The 17,914-nt window shown below is 46.0% G+C and overlaps 1 protein-coding gene across 4 annotated transcripts in view; it reads left to right on the plus strand.

Annotated features, from left to right (window-relative positions):
- The window catches only part of DOCK7 (dedicator of cytokinesis 7), a 127,946-nt gene that overhangs the window by 52,301 nt on the left and 57,731 nt on the right, over positions 1-17,914 (plus strand). For all 4 annotated transcript variants that reach the window (XM_040408313.1, XM_040408308.1, XM_040408309.1 and 1 more), the window contains exons 15-22: positions 7,726-7,843; positions 8,407-8,477; positions 8,709-8,847; positions 8,949-9,050; positions 10,114-10,200; positions 13,131-13,362; positions 13,559-13,723; positions 14,303-14,472. In XM_040408313.1, the coding sequence (XP_040264247.1) occupies positions 7,726-7,843; positions 8,407-8,477; positions 8,709-8,847; positions 8,949-9,050; positions 10,114-10,200; positions 13,131-13,362; positions 13,559-13,723; positions 14,303-14,472 (1,084 nt within the window). The remainder of the gene's footprint in view (positions 1-7,725; positions 7,844-8,406; positions 8,478-8,708; positions 8,848-8,948; positions 9,051-10,113; positions 10,201-13,130; positions 13,363-13,558; positions 13,724-14,302; positions 14,473-17,914) is intronic.

The raw sequence follows: 17,914 nt of genomic DNA on the forward strand, positions 1-17,914 counted from the left end.
TTGGACTACAGCTTCATCACATGGGACATAGGAGTAAGCTGTAGTCTGAACCACCTCCATAGATGTCTGAGGCCTATTATTGGACTTTAGGGGAGGGTAGGTGAATGGGGTATCAATGCCAGGTTCTGCCATTGTGCAGCATTGGGTCTAATTTTGACTTGTTTGTATCATCCTCCTTGATACGTTTGTATCACCCTCGTTACAATGTTACATTCACCTCCCCTTAGTAGTGATAACCCACATATTTGTTTTTATCCTCGTCCAAATGTTCAAAGCTAACTCAAAGTACAATGGGATAATGCTAAGTCTCCTATAGACCTCTGCAAAATAGCGTGTGTGGGGGAGCCAGTGTCCTAAAACTGAACACGTGTCCTCAGCTAGAGGTGAACATCGCACTTGGCTGATACAGCCCTAAGAACCACGAAATGCAATACCGTAAATCACAGTTTAACTTTATTATTTAATGATTAAACACATTTTACATCTACATTCTTTCAATCCAGCACCTGAATCTGAATACTTTTGGAACTGCATGTAACAAAAAAATATGTATAGCCACAATAAAATGTATCTGTGAAAGCTTAAAGGGGACCTGTCACCTTCTAAATGCATGTAAACCCGCCAGCAGTACCTCAGGGTAGCCTGCAGTGTAATACTAATCATACTTTTCATCCTGCAGTCCGATGCTGCATGAGGTCAGAAAACAATCTTTTATCCTCCGTCCGCGCTAATTTGCATGTCAGCTTGAAGTCAAGGGGGCAGCGGCCTCTTAGCTTTAAGTCAAGGTAACCACGCCCCCTCTTGCCTTTTAGTGGCAGCCTGCAATTCGGCTTCGCTTTCCCAAGTCTTGCGCATGTGCTGTGCCCTCTGTTTTTCTGCGCGATCCCATGTGCGCAGTATCCATTTTGCTGGAACACTTAATGCCGGATCGTGCACTAATACAATTTAATGTAAATTAATGCCGGATCCGGCAAGTGTTCAGTGTTTTTGGCCGGAGAGAAAACTGCAGCATGCTGCGGTATTTTCTCCATCCAAAAAAACGTAAGAGGGACTGAACTGATGCATCCCGAACGGATCACTCTCCATTCAGAATGCATTAGGATAAAACTGATCAGTTTTTTTCCGGTATTGAGCTCCTGTGACGGAACTCAATACTGGAAAACCAAAATGCTAGTGTGAAAGTACACTTACTAACTTTATTGCAAAGAGATTCTCGTGTTCTATATGGGTCTGATTTTCATTTTATTACCTTAATCATGGAATCGCCACTTTAATGGGAACCTGTTACCAGGAGATTCACTGTTGCACCAGCGCAATGCCTGGTAGGGTTAGCTCAGCTGAATGTAATGATACCTTTCACTTAGCGATCCATTGCTTCATTCTGGCGCAAAAGTGCTTTTAATTCATATGCAGATGAGCAGTTCAGTGCACTGAGGGTGGGCATAAGCCATTCTGTGCAATCTTGCTCCCCCTACTTCCTGTGCTGGCCACTCCCTCTTAGGGCTGAAACGATTACTCGATTGAATCGATTAATTCGACATAGAAAAATCATCGATGCAAGTTTTTTGCATCGAGGATTCGTTTGTGTCATGTGACCACGGAGCAGGAGTGAAGCGCTTGCTATTACTTACCGCTCCGTGGTCACCCGCCGGCCCGTACCGCGCTGCACTGGATCCTGACACATCGTCAGGTCATAGTGCACGTAAGCGCGCACTATGACCCGACGCTGTGTGATGTCAGGATCCAGTGCAGCGCTCGGAGAAGAAGAGGAAGGTGCTGTGGAGCGGCGCCCCTACTGGAAAGGTAAGTACTTTATTTCACTGGCGCTGGGAACATGGCACTGAAGGGGGACAGCTGGCAATGGATGGCATGGAGGGGCAGATGGTAGTGGGGGACATGGAGGGGCTGATCTGATGGCTCTGGGGTAGTGGGGGACATAGAGGGGCTGATCTGATGGCACTTGGGGACATGGAGGGGCTGATCTGATGGCACTGGGGGACATGGAGGGGCTAATCTGATGGCACTGGGGGAGTGGGGGACATGGCAATGGATGGCATGGAGGGGCTGATCTGATGGCACTGGGGGACATGGAGGGGCTGATGGCACTGGGGCAGTGCAGCTGAAGGCATTGGGGTGGGGGACATCTGAAGGCACTGGGGTGGGGGGAGCTGATGGCACTGGGGTGGGGGGAGCTGATGGCACTGGGGTGGGGGGAGCTCATGGCACTGGGGTGGGGGGAGCTGATGGCACTGGGGGATAGTGGAGCTGATGGCACTGGGGGAACTGATGCACTTGGGCTGATTGCACAGGGGGGAATGAAGGGTGTTGGGGACGGATGGCAGGGGGTCTGATGAGTTTTTATAAAGGAAAACAGTTTTTTAATTAATTTTTTTCTTATTAGATTACTCGATTAGTCGTAAAAAATAATCGATAAAATACTTGATTACTGAAATAATCGTTTTACTGCAGCCCTACTCCCTCTCCTTCTTGATTGACGGGATCAGGCAAGATGTAGGAACTCAGCCCTATTGATCAAGAATAAGAGGGAGGGGTATAGCAGTCAATTTCCTGGTAACAGGTTCCCTTTAAGCATTAAATAAAATAGTCAAAAATCCCTTTAGGATCAGGACTTAAATCTTTCAAGATGTTTCAGAGATTAAATACTCTTGTCCATATCTGGTATTTCAGTCGCTTGAATGGTGCTGTGGACAAGAGTGGCGCTGTTTTGGAGAAAAGTCCCTTTACATGTAGGATCTGCCAGTGCTTTGCAGGTCTCTTACTTATATTAGATTATAGTCTCTGAATACAGTGCAGACTGCAGAGTGTTCAATAACATTCTGCCGTCTGCTGCTGAGCGTCGGGGAAGCCGCGTCAAATCCTGTAAGCCCCACAGTTGTCATTTTCTTCTTTGAGTTCACAGAAGTGTAGGAAAATTAGTCATTTACACCTGCCTGGTGATTTGTCGATTTTTGATCATCAGGACATGTTACATACAGGACACGACCCGTACGTGGATTTCGCCATCGCTGAAGTTTCTATTCTTGAGGGTTTCCTCGTGTCTTCTACCCATTTCTGCAAACCAGACAGAACGAGAAGTCACAGCGCGGCGTAGACAAGAGCGTCTTGTGGGAATGATGAAAATAAGGCGACTTCCCTGCCTGCTGAATACAGCATCGTACATACTATATGTGTCTGTGAAAACATGATGCATATGGCGCCGCTCATCTCCCAGAGAATCCTGGTTTCCCCTGGCATCACATTTCTTGGGTCAGTTGCCCCAAACTGTACAGGCATATCCAATAATCTAATTGGAGGGTGCACGCCCCCATCATTTGCATTCCCATTCAGTGAACACTTTTAAACCCCTCCCCTAGGTCGTAGAGAGGACACCCGTAAAAATACTGGCATGCCCAGTTTTATGCAGATTTGCATAAGCATCATGCACTTTGCCACCATTGTTGAGGGAGACATGGATGGTGTTCTTCTTAAAGCTGCAGCGATCCTCTCTAATCTGTGGGAAGAGTTCCGTTTCCCTGCAGCACTCCCACAGGAGAAATGAAGTATTACACAGTTTTCATTGACATCAGTGGACTGTCTGCATGATGCATAAACATGCTGAGTGCTCCTGAGTGAGGGATGCTCTTTGTAACCATCCTCCTCTGTGGCCAAGACGTGGCGGTCCTGAATGTTCGGACACCCCTCCCCCATTAACTCAGAATTTTCTAATAAGTTATGTAAAAATTGGATTTATGAACTGGAGATTAATCGTCATTTAATAAAAAGTTTTTCAACTTTCTAAATGACTTTGTGTTCCTGTTCTCCTTTATACTCAAGATCTCTGCTTGCGGTCAGTGAATGGAAACACTTAGCTCTATAGGCTGAAGACCTTTCCTATACATGTGCTGTTCATGCATGGGCCCAGCTTGTTACCTTGTAGCAGAGTTCATTCTTGTCGTAAACCACACTCTTGTATCAGTCGGTTTTCATCCCTGGATGTAAACAGTAATGTTCCCATTCACTGACAGCAAAAAGAGATCAACGTGTATAGCAATGGACAAGTCCGTCTACTGAGCTAAGTGCTAGTGGACACACATGCTCAGTCGCTCTACCAGGTCTCTGCGTAGTGATCCTCTGTTCACTGCAGGAGAGGAGCAGAGTCTCTGTGGTAACATGGCAGGATAGCTGAGAAGACTCCTTCTGTAGGGGACGTAACAAGGGATTATACTGTGAGCTGCCAGAGGGGGAAGGAGACTGATTCTGTCCCAAAATTTAAAGTGGAAGGTCCCGTTATGTCATAGTACTGTTGTGTGGATCATCATATCTCCTGTTGTCTAATCTGCCGGCTCAGTTTGTCCAGGCTACATGTATCTTTCATTTGTTTTTTACCACGTCAGAGCATTATCTGCTTTATACTGCACGCTTAAGGGGGTTTCTAGACCCCCAAAATTTTGTTGAATGTCGGGAAGGTTAAAAAAAAAAAAAAGACTCCCCTGCTTAATTTCCTTGTTTCTGGTGCTGCAGCAATGAAGGACCTGACTACTCCATGTGATCGCTGCAGCAATTCACTGGCCTTAGAAGTCAAGGTGAGGTAGACGGGGTGCCTCCTTGATGTAGCGAGACCAGCACTATAGCAATGGTATGTCCAGCTGCCCCTGGTGACCTCTGAGGCTGGTGATTGGCTGCAGTGGTAATGTGGGGAGTAGTCAGGCCCATCATCGCTGCAGCACCAGATGCATAGACCCTGGGAGCAGTGGTCGGTATGGGACTGGCGACCATTAAGGTCCTCCTCTCTCCTAAATGGCAGTTCAGTATGAGGGCTAGACAGACTTACCTTCAGGGGGTTGGCACCTCATGTAGGGAGCTGTAACGACTGCGATATTGGTTGTCACCAGCCTTCCCTGATATGCCTATAACTAGGTGAATTTCCTAGTCTATGACGGAAAGTCATGGTTTTATTAAAGACACGGAGGCGAGTATTGCTATCTCCTTCTTTACTGTCCACCAACAGCAGCAAAGAAAAGTTTACATAACATAACGTAACCATAGTAACATCACCCTCCCCTCACAGTCCATATAACAGACGGCTCCTCCTATAGATCCTCCTCTTTCTTTACGAGCCTGACACCATGACCGGAAACCACCGAACACGAAACCGGAACCTCGAATCGGGAAACGACCAGCACGGATCCATCGGAACACCTTTAACGAACACGATCAGCTCAGATCACTGGAACATCTTCAATGAAAGCCAACATGGCTATAACCGGAACAGAGCAACTGAAGCCCGAAGAGATTCAACTTCCTCCTGAAAGTAATAAACATTATATAGCCAGATTAAACAATGGGCAGGAGAATACATCGCAAGTTATACGCGATCCTGCCAGAATAAACATATTAAGCCAACTATGCAAACATAGCATGTAAACCAGACTGAAAACCACCGAAAATACCAATATACATCATAAGGGAGGGAACCCTAGGGCGTGCAATACTCGCCTCTGTGTCTTTAATAAAACCATGACTTTCCGTCATAGACTAGGAAAATCACCTAGTTTTACAGCAAGGCACGGAGGCTCCTATTGCTAAGTTAAAAGTTGAGCAATAACAGCAGAAAACAAATGTGGAGGCGGTCTAAAATAATACTCCCTGAATGTTGAAGCCGAAGACCAGTCTGCAAGACGTAGAATATCCTCCAATCGTGCCCCCGAAACGGCCAAGGCGGTAGCTGATGCGCCCCTAGTGGAATGAGCGGTAAATATGGAGGTATCAATTCCTGCTAAAGACATCACCCACTTCATCCAGCGTGCCAAAGTAGGACTGGACACAGGACCGAACTGATGCCGAATGGACAGAAGGAGCTGAGGAACCGAAGACGATCGGTAAGCATGCGTCCGGGACTCATACTCCCTCAAACAAGCCACCGGGCAAAGAGCTGGCAAAGATGGATAAGAGACCGACCTAATGTTGGTCTTCGTACGTCTGGATATATTGAAGGTGACCCCATCCGGAGTAAATGACCTGGCGTCGTGATCAAGCGCCCGAACATCCGAGACCCGCTTACAGGATATAAGGCAAAAGAGAACCAGTAATTTGGCAGACAACTGCCGTAACGTGAGATCCGGATTACCTGGCCAATTGGATAAAAAAGACAAAACCGAAGACACGTCCCAAGTCGTGGTAAAACGAGGCCGGGGAGGACGAGACATGCGGGAACCGCAAAGCAAACGACACACGGAAGGGTGCTGTCCCGCAGGGACACCATCAAAACGCTGATGCGTAGATGAAATAGCGGACCTGAACAAATTAATTGTCCGATAAGCTTTACCCGCCTCAAAAAGGGAAGTAAGAAAATGCAAAAGATGGGTCACAGGGGCCGAAACGGGATCCAAGTCCATCAATTGTTCCTGTGGCACAGGAATATTCATAGTAGGAGGTTGCTGAGCTGTGGGGACCGCAGGCTGCACAGACCCTGACACAGGGTGGCCAGCCAGTGCTTGCGCAATAGTCTGCGACAGCACAGAGGACATAGAGTCCATTGCAGTAATGATTGCGGCTGAGACAGAGCGCTGCAGCGCTACTGCCTGAGTGTCAACCCCAATATGGGAATCCCTCCCAGGGGATGAAGGTGCAGAGGCCTCAGGAGTTGGATCTGATAGAGGCATGGTAATCAAAGATAATCTATAATCAATATCTCAGGTAGGAGAAAACTGACTAATCCTAAGGTACTGGAGGGAATCTAGGATAAATCTAAGGGACCGGAGGGAGCTAAATAGATGGGCAAACGGCCGAAAGCAACTAAAACTGGGTTATTCACCCGATTATGAGGAGAGGCGACTGGATCGCAGGACGGATGCGGCGAAATGAAAATGGCCGCCGAAGTCTCGCGAGACCCGGCGGGAAGAAACAGAAGAAAATTAAAATGGCCGCCGAAATCCCGCGATAACAAGCGGGAGACGGCCAAACAGGGGTACCAATATGTCCGCCGAGATCTCACGAGACCACGCAGCCATAGGAGAAAGACCGGGGGAGAGCGCGGGAAGCGATGCGCCGATGGAGGTAAGACGGAACCTGAAAGAAAAAACTACAAGGGTGCACAGTGTAACCGCAAGAAGCGGAACCTCTGGGGGAGAAAACAGAACAATAACCATAAGAAAATAAAACCCCAGCAGATGCGATGGCCGCAGGGAACGAGTCCCAAGCAATGAGCAGCATCATAAACGCTAAAAGAAGCGTGCAGATAAAGCAAGTGACTATTAAATACAGCAACTACAAATAAAATGCACAATCAGTTTAGACACAAGGAGCTGCCAAAATGAGTACTTATCTTGGTGGCAGCAGCAAAGAAAGAGGGGGATCTATAGGAGGAGCCGTCTGTTATATGGACTGTGAGGGGAGGGTGATGTTACTATGGTTACGTTATGTTATGTAAACTTTTCTTTGCTGCTATTGGTGGACAGTAAAGAAGGAGATAGCAATAGGAGCCTCCGTGTCTTGCTGTAAAACCAAAAAATGGCTGAACAGAATTTTTACATCAATTTTAGAGACACAGCGACACCTACTGGCACTTGCTGTCTTTTTCTTATTTATTATGACATCATGGTACTTTTTGGATTATTTTTGGATTGTGTGTGCTCCTCAGTGGTGTCCGGCTTGGGCTTCCAGCTGTTGCGCATTACATCTCTTGGCGTGCGGCTGTCATATACTGTAATTTCTTTTATTCCACAGGAATATTCTGTACGTGTATCCACAAAGCCTTAATTTTGCAAATCGCCAAGGGTCAGCGAGGAACATTACAGTGAAAGTGCAGTTTATGAGCGGAGAAGATCCTAGTAATGCCATGCCGGTAAGTGACCACCTGACGTATTTGGCTGCATAGTCTGAAAAAAAAAAACCTGCTTAAAGGGGCGTCTCATGGAGGTAACTCCTGCCCTTATACTCTCTTTAAGGTGTACGGATATCCTAAACCGCCACCCCCTTGCTTTGGACCCCCCTCCCCATTAGTCAGAGCAGATATCCACTGTATCACTGTGTATTAACACCTTTATGTCTGGCTGGCCACGACTTTCTTTAGCTATTTGCTTGGGGGTGCCAAGGGCTGGACACTTTTTTAATTTAAAGGGGTATTACGACCTACAGCTCATATAATCTAGTATTACCCTCTGGATCATTGGGGGGTGTGACCTTTTTTTTCCCCCCTTTCCTCCGGACCATGACTAGGAATTAAATGGCACTATGGTTGAGCATGAGCTGTGCAACTCCATTCAAAGGCACTGATGAGCATAGCTGAGCACATCACTTCTGGTCAGAATACCCCTTTAAATGCCCGGGGGGGGGGGGGGGGGAGTGGTGGTGGTTCTTTTTTCCTTTTTCATTCTCTTTTTGATAGTTTTTCCTTTTGCTTTGTAGGTTATCTTTGGAAAATCGAGTTGTCCAGAATTTTCAAAAGAAGCTTACACAGCCGTGGTCTACCACAACCGGTGAGGTCTTGTGTTTTTGCAGTCGTGGGTTAACCTTTGTTTTTATGAGTTGCAGGAAACAGCGCCGCTTTTATTCATGGTCGTGTGTGGTATTGCAACTCACCCAGATTCAGCCAATGGACAAGATTGGCGCTGCAGTGAAAAGATCGCAACTCAGTGCTACATTAGTTGCACTTCTAGACCTTGGTTGATAGCAATGAACATAATTTTCTTAATTAACTCCCCTTCCAGGTCTCCAGACTTCCACGAAGAAATAAAGATCAGGTTGCCGGCCACATTAACGGATCATCACCACTTGTTGTTCACCTTCTACCACGTCAGCTGCCAGCAGAAGCAGAACACCCCACTGGAGACCCCAGTCGGCTATACGGTGCGGAGTGTTCCACTATGTGGGGGAGTGTTGTCATGTGGATACATTTTAGCTGTCCCCAGAGGATACATTTTAACGGCCATTGTCTTCTCTTCCCCCAGTGGATACCGATGCTCCAGAACGGCCGCTTGAAAACTGGACAGTTCTGTCTTCCCGTATCCTTAGAGAAGCCGCCGCAGGCGTACTCGGTGCTGTCCCCGGAGGTCAGTGCTTGTAATCATGACCTTGTGTTTTATAGTGATTTAACCAAATGTTGCACTTTTTCATCTCCGCATTTTGAAAGAAAGCTGTATGCATACATTTGGCAATGTGTTTTATGCGTGATTGGGCACCAGCACAAATCCTGTATGGATGAGAACAGCAGTTCCACCATTTATTTTATTTTATTTTTTTCAGGTTTTTGTTTTTACGATATCAACTTTTATTTTTTTATGCTTTACTAATTATTCACAATGAAAATACATTATTAAAAACCCCACTCTAGTTTTCTCGCGTTAAAAAGGTAAAAAACAAAAAGGTAAAAAATATATATTTTTTCTGCAACCTTTTTCTTTATAGTCTTGTTTCACATTTGTGTTTGCTGATCTGACAGGTTGTTCCGGCCAAGAGCAGCCTGCCGAATCCAGTATTGCCAGACTCTACCGGAATGCCGTCCGGCCTCATTAACTATAATGGGGTCTGGCGGTGATCTGGGAACGATTCGCCAAATATGCTGAGAATTGGGCAGACACATACCGCTGCATGGAGTGTTTTTTGTCCGCCAATTCCCGGCATTCTATGCTGGAACAGCCTGCCAGCTGTGTGAAACAGGCCTTACGGTTTTTTGTACTCCCACTAGGGAACTTGACCATGCAATTCTTTGATTCCTGATGTAATACACTGAAATACTCCTGTATCCTAAGAAGTCTACAAAGACGGTGGACCTGAAGGCCATTATTAGGCCATCAGCACCCCGCATCATGTTCACTGGGGCACCATTGGGGTAATAGAGTAAAGTTTTTCCCTCTGTCTAACCGCTTGGATGCCACTGTTGCTATTGACTTTAGCCTCTAGGGAGTTAAACAGCTGGATTTGGAGTTGGCTCTGATTCTTACTCTTGCAGCACGGTGTCGGCTCCTGCATGTCAAATCTGCTGATGGTGCATTTGCTTATATCTACTGAACCAGCTGCCAGTATCATAAATGTACTGCCCAGGGCAGGAAGAGGTTAAATGAAAATCAAAAAAATGGAGCATGTGGATTATTTCAATGTTTTAATGGTTTTTAGGTTCCGCTACCTGGAATGAAATGGGTGGACAATCATAAAGGAGTCTTCAACGTGGAGGTCGTCTCCGTGTCATCAGTTCACACACAGGTGAGTTGCACAATAAATCGCTCCTCGTAAGATAAGAATTTCCTGTAATCTGCAATCTGAGACAATAAATGATCATATAATATAAGGCTGCGCCAAGTCCGCTAGAGCAGTCCGATTATTTCTCTGGCTTCACTTAAAGGTGTTTTCCGAGCGTTTTATACCAATGACCCATCCTCAGGATAGGTCAAAAGTGTCTGATCGGCGGGGGTCTGACTCTCAGCACAGACCGCCGACCAGCTGTTTGAAGAGACCTCCTCTCAGCTTACCAAGCACAGCGCCATCTTGTATAGCGGCTGTACTTGGTATTGTCCTATGAACGTGACGTCACAGCTGATGAACGGAGGATAGCTCATCCATATAAAACAATTGGAAGACCCCTTTAACATCAGTCATTGCTAATTGTTTCAGCCATGTTCTTACTGCCTTCACACTGGCTGCCTTCACACTGACCTCTATATGGTTATGCATACTAATACTATGAAATATATAAAATGAAGCAAATTTCCTACTAATTTTCATTACTAATCTCTCCAACGTCTATGCAGACCTGTGTCTCCATGGTTACAGACTACAAACAAACTCTGTGTAGTCTGATTGTGCTGTGATAAATACATTTTAGGGATTATGCTAAGCATGTTAAGCCACTTTCACACTTTTAGCGTTTCTGTCATAGGGTCTCAATACCAGAAAAAAACGCTTCCATTTTGTCCCCATTCATTGTCAGTGGGGACAAAATGTAACTAAACAGAACGGAGAGCTCCAAAATGCATTCCGTTCCATTTGTTTGCGTTCTCATACCGGCAAGCTGCGGATTTCTTGCCGTCATGTGATGCGGAGCAAGATGGATCCGTCATGACCCACAATGCAAGTCAATATGGACGAATCAGTTTTCTCTGACACAATAGAAAACGGATCCGTCCCCCATTGACTTTCAGTGGAGTTCATGACGGATCCGTCTTGGCCATGTTACAGATAATACAACCAGATCCGTTCATAACGGACGCAGATGGTTGTATATCAGTAATGGAAGCATTTTTGCTGAACACTGCCGGATCCAGCAAAAACGCTAGTGTGAAAGTAGCCTTACGGCTGCCTTGACGCCAGTATTTTGCTCGACAATGATGTAGCATGCCTTTAATAAATTTGGCGCATGTGGCGACTCCTCTAAGCCATGCCCCCCTTTTAAGTAAAAAAAAAAGTCAAAATCCATAATAAATTTTGCAGACTGCATAAAAGACTCTTTTTGGAGCACTCTGAGTCAGATTAATTTTGCTTAGTAAATCAATGGGGGCATATTTAGTTAGACTTAGTTGGAGGTAAGATGCCTCATGAATTAAGAAATGCACGCCTTCTGATATATTTGGCGCCTCTTTGGCAAACTGATATCTATCCATAGTTGTGCAGGTGTAGTTTTCAACTATGATTTACACCCATTTTCTAGCATGAATTATGATCAATTTGTTCTGCCTTTGACACTGTTGACCACTCCCTTCTGTTACAAACTCTCTCATCTCTTGGCATCACTGACCTGGTCCTCTCCTGGATCACATCATACCTCACAGAGCGGACATTTAGCGTCTCCCACTCTCGCACCACCTTGTCGTCTCATTCCCTCTCTGTTGGTGTCCCGCAAGGCTCTGTCCTAGGACCCCTGCTCTTCTCTATCTACACTTTTAGCCTGGGACAGCTCATAGAGTCCCATGGCTTTCAGTATCACTCCTACGCTGACGACACACAAATCTACCTCTCTGGTCCAGACATCACCACCTTACTATCCAGAATCCCACAATGTCTATCTTCTTTATCATCCTTCTTCGCCTCTCGCTTTCTAAAACTTGACATGGATAAGACAGAATTAATCATCTTTTCCCCATCTTGCTCAACCGCCCCAACAGACCTATCTATCACGATCAATGGCTGCACACTCTCTCCGCGGTCAACCAAGTCCGCTGCCTTGGAGTGACCTTGGATTCTGCCCTCTCCTTCCGACCGCACATCCAAGCCCTTTCCACCACCTGCCGCCTCCAACTCAAAAACATCTCCCACATCCGCGCTTTCCTCAACTTTGAGTCTGCGAAACTAATTGTACATGCCCTCATCATCTCCCGCCTAGACTCCTGCAACATTCTCCTCTGTGGCCTTCCATCTAGCACTCTCGCACCCCTCCAATCTATCCTCAACTCTGCTGCCCGACTGATCCACCTCTCACCATTACTCCTCTGCCTCTCCCCTCTGCCGATTCCTTCACTGGCTCCACATTGCCCAGCGAATTCACTTGAAAGTACTAACAAATACATACAAGGCCGTCCACAACCTATCCCCTCCCTACATCTCTGAGCTACTTTCCCGATACATCCCCACACGCACTCTCCGATGCTCACAAGACCTCCTTCTCTCCTCTCCTCTTATCACCTTTTCCCACAATCGCCTCCAAGATTTCTCCCGTGCATCCCCCACACTCTGGAACTCGCTGCCCCAACATATCAGTCTCTTACCTTCATTGGAATCCTTCAAAAGAAACCTAAAAACCCACCTCTTCAGACAAGCCTACAACCAGTGACCCTGCTGCCTCTATACCGCCATGACCAGCTTCACCCGCACCTACTGTGTCCTTCTCCCACACCTTGTAGATTGTAAGCCCTCGCGGGCAGGGCCCTCTCTCCTTCTCCCATACCTTGTAGATTGTAAGCCCTCGCGGGCAGGGCCCTCTCTCCTTCTGTACCTCGTCTTGTTCATGCTTAGTGCAATTGTCTGTATTATGTATGTGCACCGCTTATCATATGTACAGCGCTATGGAATGAATGAGGCTTTGATAATAAATAATAATAATAACCTTTTTGGTGCATTTAGGTTGCAAAGAGGTGTGGCCCGGTGAGATAGGGGCGTGGCCCAAGAAGTCTGATTTATGTCTTTTTTTTTTTTTTTTGTAGGATTCGTACCTGGACAAGTTTTTCGCCCTGGTCCACGCACTGGATGAGCACATGTTCCCCGTTCGGATTGGGGATTTGAGGATCGTGGAAAATAACCTGGAAAGTGAGCTGAAGAGCAGCATCCTGGGGTTGAATTCGGCTCAGCTGGAACCGGTGGTGCACTTCCTCCACCTCCTGCTTGACAAATTGATTCTTCTGGTCGTAAGGCCGCCAGTCATTGCCGGCCAGATCGGTAAGTGTAAACCCTTTGCGGTTTTGGCTAGATAAAAATTAATGGCCGATCCAGTACAGCCGCGTCCATAACGTTTTATGAGATTGCCTAAGTGTGTGTGTGTGTGGGGGGGATAAAGACTTCACACGTTTAATGGACGGAGACTTTCTCGTGACGAGTCCTCTCCTCGGGCCGTAAAAATACCTGTTCTTGTTAGTTAACTTAGGTCAAGCGTCATTTGAAGCAATGGCTTCCATCACAAACAGACTCCATAAAAACCTGGAGGGAAATCAGGACCAACATGGAAGGAACAGTCTCCTGGCGTCTTACATCTACTATGTGTTCAGGCTTCCAAACACCGACCCCAATTCATCCTCGCCAGGTAACTTAATGGTGGAAATTATATTTCTTTGTGCTCACAGCGGAGTGCCTGCATGGTGGCAGACAACAGACTACTTTCTGTAAGCTAGCAGGGAGGCAGTGGAGAAATAAAATATTGCGGGATCTGACTGCACACAGCGTTTGTTTGTAGTCTGTAACCACGGAAACACACGGAAACAGTTTTTTTTTTAATTTAAAGAATTTGCAGAGCTGCTTCATATTTTTACTTTAGATGTACTGGTTGCAAAAGTATACACACCCTTTAATTTCTTATATAATTTGAGTAATAGATTATTACCTTTAAAAGAAAGAAGGGTGCACTTTTTATTTGTCCTGTCAAGGCATATGAAGACTATAGCGGAGATGGAGTACGTCTCCCGCTTAGTACTCCATTCAGATAGCAGCATTGTATGACCACAGGCAACTGTTGGCATCCATGTATTGCCTGTGAATTAGCCACAGTCCTGAAATTTATGACCTGTTTAATGCTCCTCCCATATTCGGTGCAGGGGTTTTATCACCGTACTGACGGGAGAGAATGCGGCCATTGACTATTGTTATGTTCTAATTTCTCCTACAGGGCCCGGAAGCCTTGGAGGGTCAATGCACTACGCCACAATGGCTCGGACAGCAAACAGACCTGCAAGCCTTAACTTGAACCGCTCCAGAAGCCTTAGCAACAGCAATCCTGATATCTCTGGGACCCCCACGTCACCAGATGACGAAGTTAGATCTATCATTGGTAGCAAGGTAACAAGTCTATGCTCAGATGGGAATTTATAGGCATGAGAAATAAAAAAGTGACTATAACATGGGGACACTTGCTGTGCTGCTGTGCAATGTAGTGAGCTCTCCCTGTAATTGTGACTATATAATCTGTATGCAGTGAGCTCCCTCTAGTGGTGACTGTATAATCTGTATGTAGTGAGCTCCCTCTAGTGGTGGCTGTATAATCTGTATGTAGTGAGGTCCATGAAGTGGTGGCTGTATAATCTGTATGTAGTGAGCTCCCTCTAGTGGTGGCTGTATAATCAATATGTAGTGAGCTCCCTCTAGTGGTGACTGTATAATCTGTATGTAGTGAGCTCCCCCTAGTGGTGGCTGTATAATCTGTATGTAGTGAGCTCCCTCTAGTGGTGACTGTATAATCTGTATGTAGTGAGCTCCCTCTAGTGGTAGCTGTATAATCTGTATGTAGTGAGCTCTCCTAGTGGTGGCTGTATAATCTGTATGTAGTGAGCTCCCTCTAGTGGTGGCTGTATAATCTGTGTGTAGTGAGCGCCCTCTAGTGGTGACTGTATAATCTGTATGTAGTGAGCTCCCTCTAGTGGTGGCTGTATAATCTGTATGTAGTGAGCTCCCTCTAGTGGTGGCTGTCTAATCTGTATGTAGTGAGCTCCCTCTAGTGGTGGCTGTATAATCTATGTAGTGAGCTCCCTCTAGTGGTGGCTGTATAATCTGTATGTAGTGAGCTCCCTCTAGTGGTGGCTGTATAATCTGTATGTAGTGAGCTTTCTCTAGTGGTGACTGTATAATCTGTATGTAGTGAGCTCCCTCTAGTGGTAGCTGTATAATCTGTATGTAGTGAGCTCCCTCTAGTGGTGGCTGTATAATCTGTATGTAGTGAGCTCCCTCTAGTGGTGGCTGTATAATCTGTATGTAGTGAGCTCCCTCTAGTGGTGGCTGTATAATCTGTATGTAGTGAGCTCCCTCTAGTGGTGGCTGTATAATCTGTATGTAGTGAGCTCCCTCTAGTGGTGGCTGTATAATCTGTATGTAGTGAGCTCCCTCTAGTGGTGGCTGTATAATCTGTATGTAGTGAGCTCCCTCTAGTGGTGGCTGTATAATCTGTATGTAGTGAGCTTTCTCTAGTGGTGACTGTATAATCTGTATGTAGTGAGCTCCCTCTAGTGGTAGCTGTATAATCTGTATGTAGTGAGCTCTCCTAGTGGTGGCTGTATAATCTGTATGTAGTGAGCTCCCTCTAGTGGTGGCTGTATAATCTGTATGTAGTGAGCTCCCTCTAGTGGTGGCTGTATAATCTGTATGTAGTGAGCTCCCTCTAGTGGTGGCTGTATAATCTGTATGTAGTGAGCTCCCTCTAGTGGTGGCTGTATAATCTGTATGTAGTGAGCTCCCTCTAGTGGTGGCTGTATAATCTGTATGTAGTGAGCTCCCTCTAGTGGTGGCTGTATAATCTGTATGTAGTGAGCTCCCTCTAGTGGTGGCTGTATAATCTGTATGTAGTGAGCTTTCTCTAGTGGTGACTGTATAATCTGTATGTAGTGAGCTCCCTCTAGTGGTAGCTGTATAATCTGTATGTAGTGAGCTCTCCTAGTGGTGGCTGTATAATCTGTATGTAGTGAGCTCCCCTAGTGGTGGCTGTATAATCTGTATGTAGTGAGCTCCCTCTAGTGGTGGCTGTATAATCTGTATGTAGTGAGCTCCCTCTAGTGGTGACTGTATAATCTGTATGTAGTGAGCTCCCTCTAGTGGTGGCTGTATAATCTGTATGTAGTGAGCTCCCTCTAGTGGTGCCTGTATAATCTGTATGTAGTGAGCTCCCTCTAGTGGTGCCTGTATAATCTGTATGTAGTGAGCTCCCTCTAGTGGTGGCTGTATAATCTGTATGTAGTGAGCTCCCTCTAGTGGTGACTGTATAATCTGTATGTAGTGAGCTCCCTCTAGTGGTGGCTGTATAATCTGTATGTAGTGAGCTCCCTCTAGTGGTGGCTGTATAAAATTTTGGACCCATTAAGATAAAAAATAAATGGACGTTTACTTTACAGGGGTCATTTCCCCCATAGACATGGATGGTATTTACCTTAAATGCCTGACGTGTGGGTCAGTCCCCAGAACGTGGGTCCATGGCCACCACAGAGAATGAATGGAAATGCGATGACAGCTCTCGCCATTCAATTCTATGAGCGTGATGTAAGAGTCGAGCACGCGTGTGGAGACCGTGAGCCCTGTGTGTAATACTGACCCGGATTTCACATGTGAGCAAGAGTTGAAGAGTCTGAACAAACCTGCAGGTTTCACAATCCCCCGAGTCAGACACCCCTGACCTCAGCGGGAGGTTGAAGCTATGGATGAAATTTAGCCAGAACATTGCAGTATGAGCCGGATTTCTCTAAAAAAAAAAAGAAAAAAAAAAGGGGGGGGGTTCTTCCCATTTTACATAATCTACTGGGAATAATTATTAATAAATGAGAGACAGAGCTGAACTGTAAACGTACAGGCTCGTTCACACTGACGTGTTATCACGTTTCTTCCATACTCCATACATTTAATAGTTTTATTCACTTTTCCATTCTATGTTCGTTTTTCATGGACATGGCATTTTCCCAGTACGCGGCGTGTTCCAGCAGGTCCATACTGGTGCTGTTTTTTGGCCCATAGAAGTCGATGTGTTGAATTTAAAGGCATTGTTGAGCCCGAACATTTTGCCTAAAGACTGGGAAAGCTTTAAAAGGGATTGTCCACTCTCTGCAGCATCACCACTCGGACCTTGATAGCGGGTGACCACTCCCTGAGAGTAAACTGGGACCAGAGCAGCAGGACGGGCAGGGGGCTTACGGGGGGGGGGGGGGGGAGTATATGTTATTTTATTTTTCTAAAGCTAAAGTGTCTATGCTCTGAAAACTCCCTTAACCCCTTCCTATTACGTCATGGAAGTTCGGAAGTCCCTGATAGCCAGACCCCTGCTGTATCCGCCGGCATCGCTGTAAAAGCCGATGCCGGCGGATTTATCCATTGTATGTCTCGGTCAGCGCTGACCGCGACATAGAAGGGGTTTGCTGCGGGTGAGGGAGCCCATCGGGTCTCCGCGCTGCTGTGGCGGGGACTCTGCGTGACAAGGCAGCCCGATGCCATTGCAGAGGGGATTAGACCCCTAAAAGTTGAAGTCCCAGAGTGGCACAGAAGTAAAGTAAAAAAATTAAGTGTTTTTAATAAAAAAAAAATAAAGTTTCAAAGTAAAAAAAAAAAAAAACACCCCTTTCCCCAGATTTTATGATAAAAAAGAAAAGAAAGAACAGACATATTGGGTATCGCCACGTCCGTAACGACCGGCTTTATAAATATATCACATGATCCACCCCATCCGGTAAACACCTTAAAAAGTAAATAAATTAAAACTGTGTAAAAAAAAAAATGCAATTTTTGTCACCTTACATCACAAAAAGTGTAA

The sequence above is a fragment of the Bufo bufo genome, chromosome 9 (genome assembly GCF_905171765.1).
Source record: "Bufo bufo chromosome 9, aBufBuf1.1, whole genome shotgun sequence".
Classification (NCBI taxonomy): domain Eukaryota; kingdom Metazoa; phylum Chordata; class Amphibia; order Anura; family Bufonidae; genus Bufo; species Bufo bufo.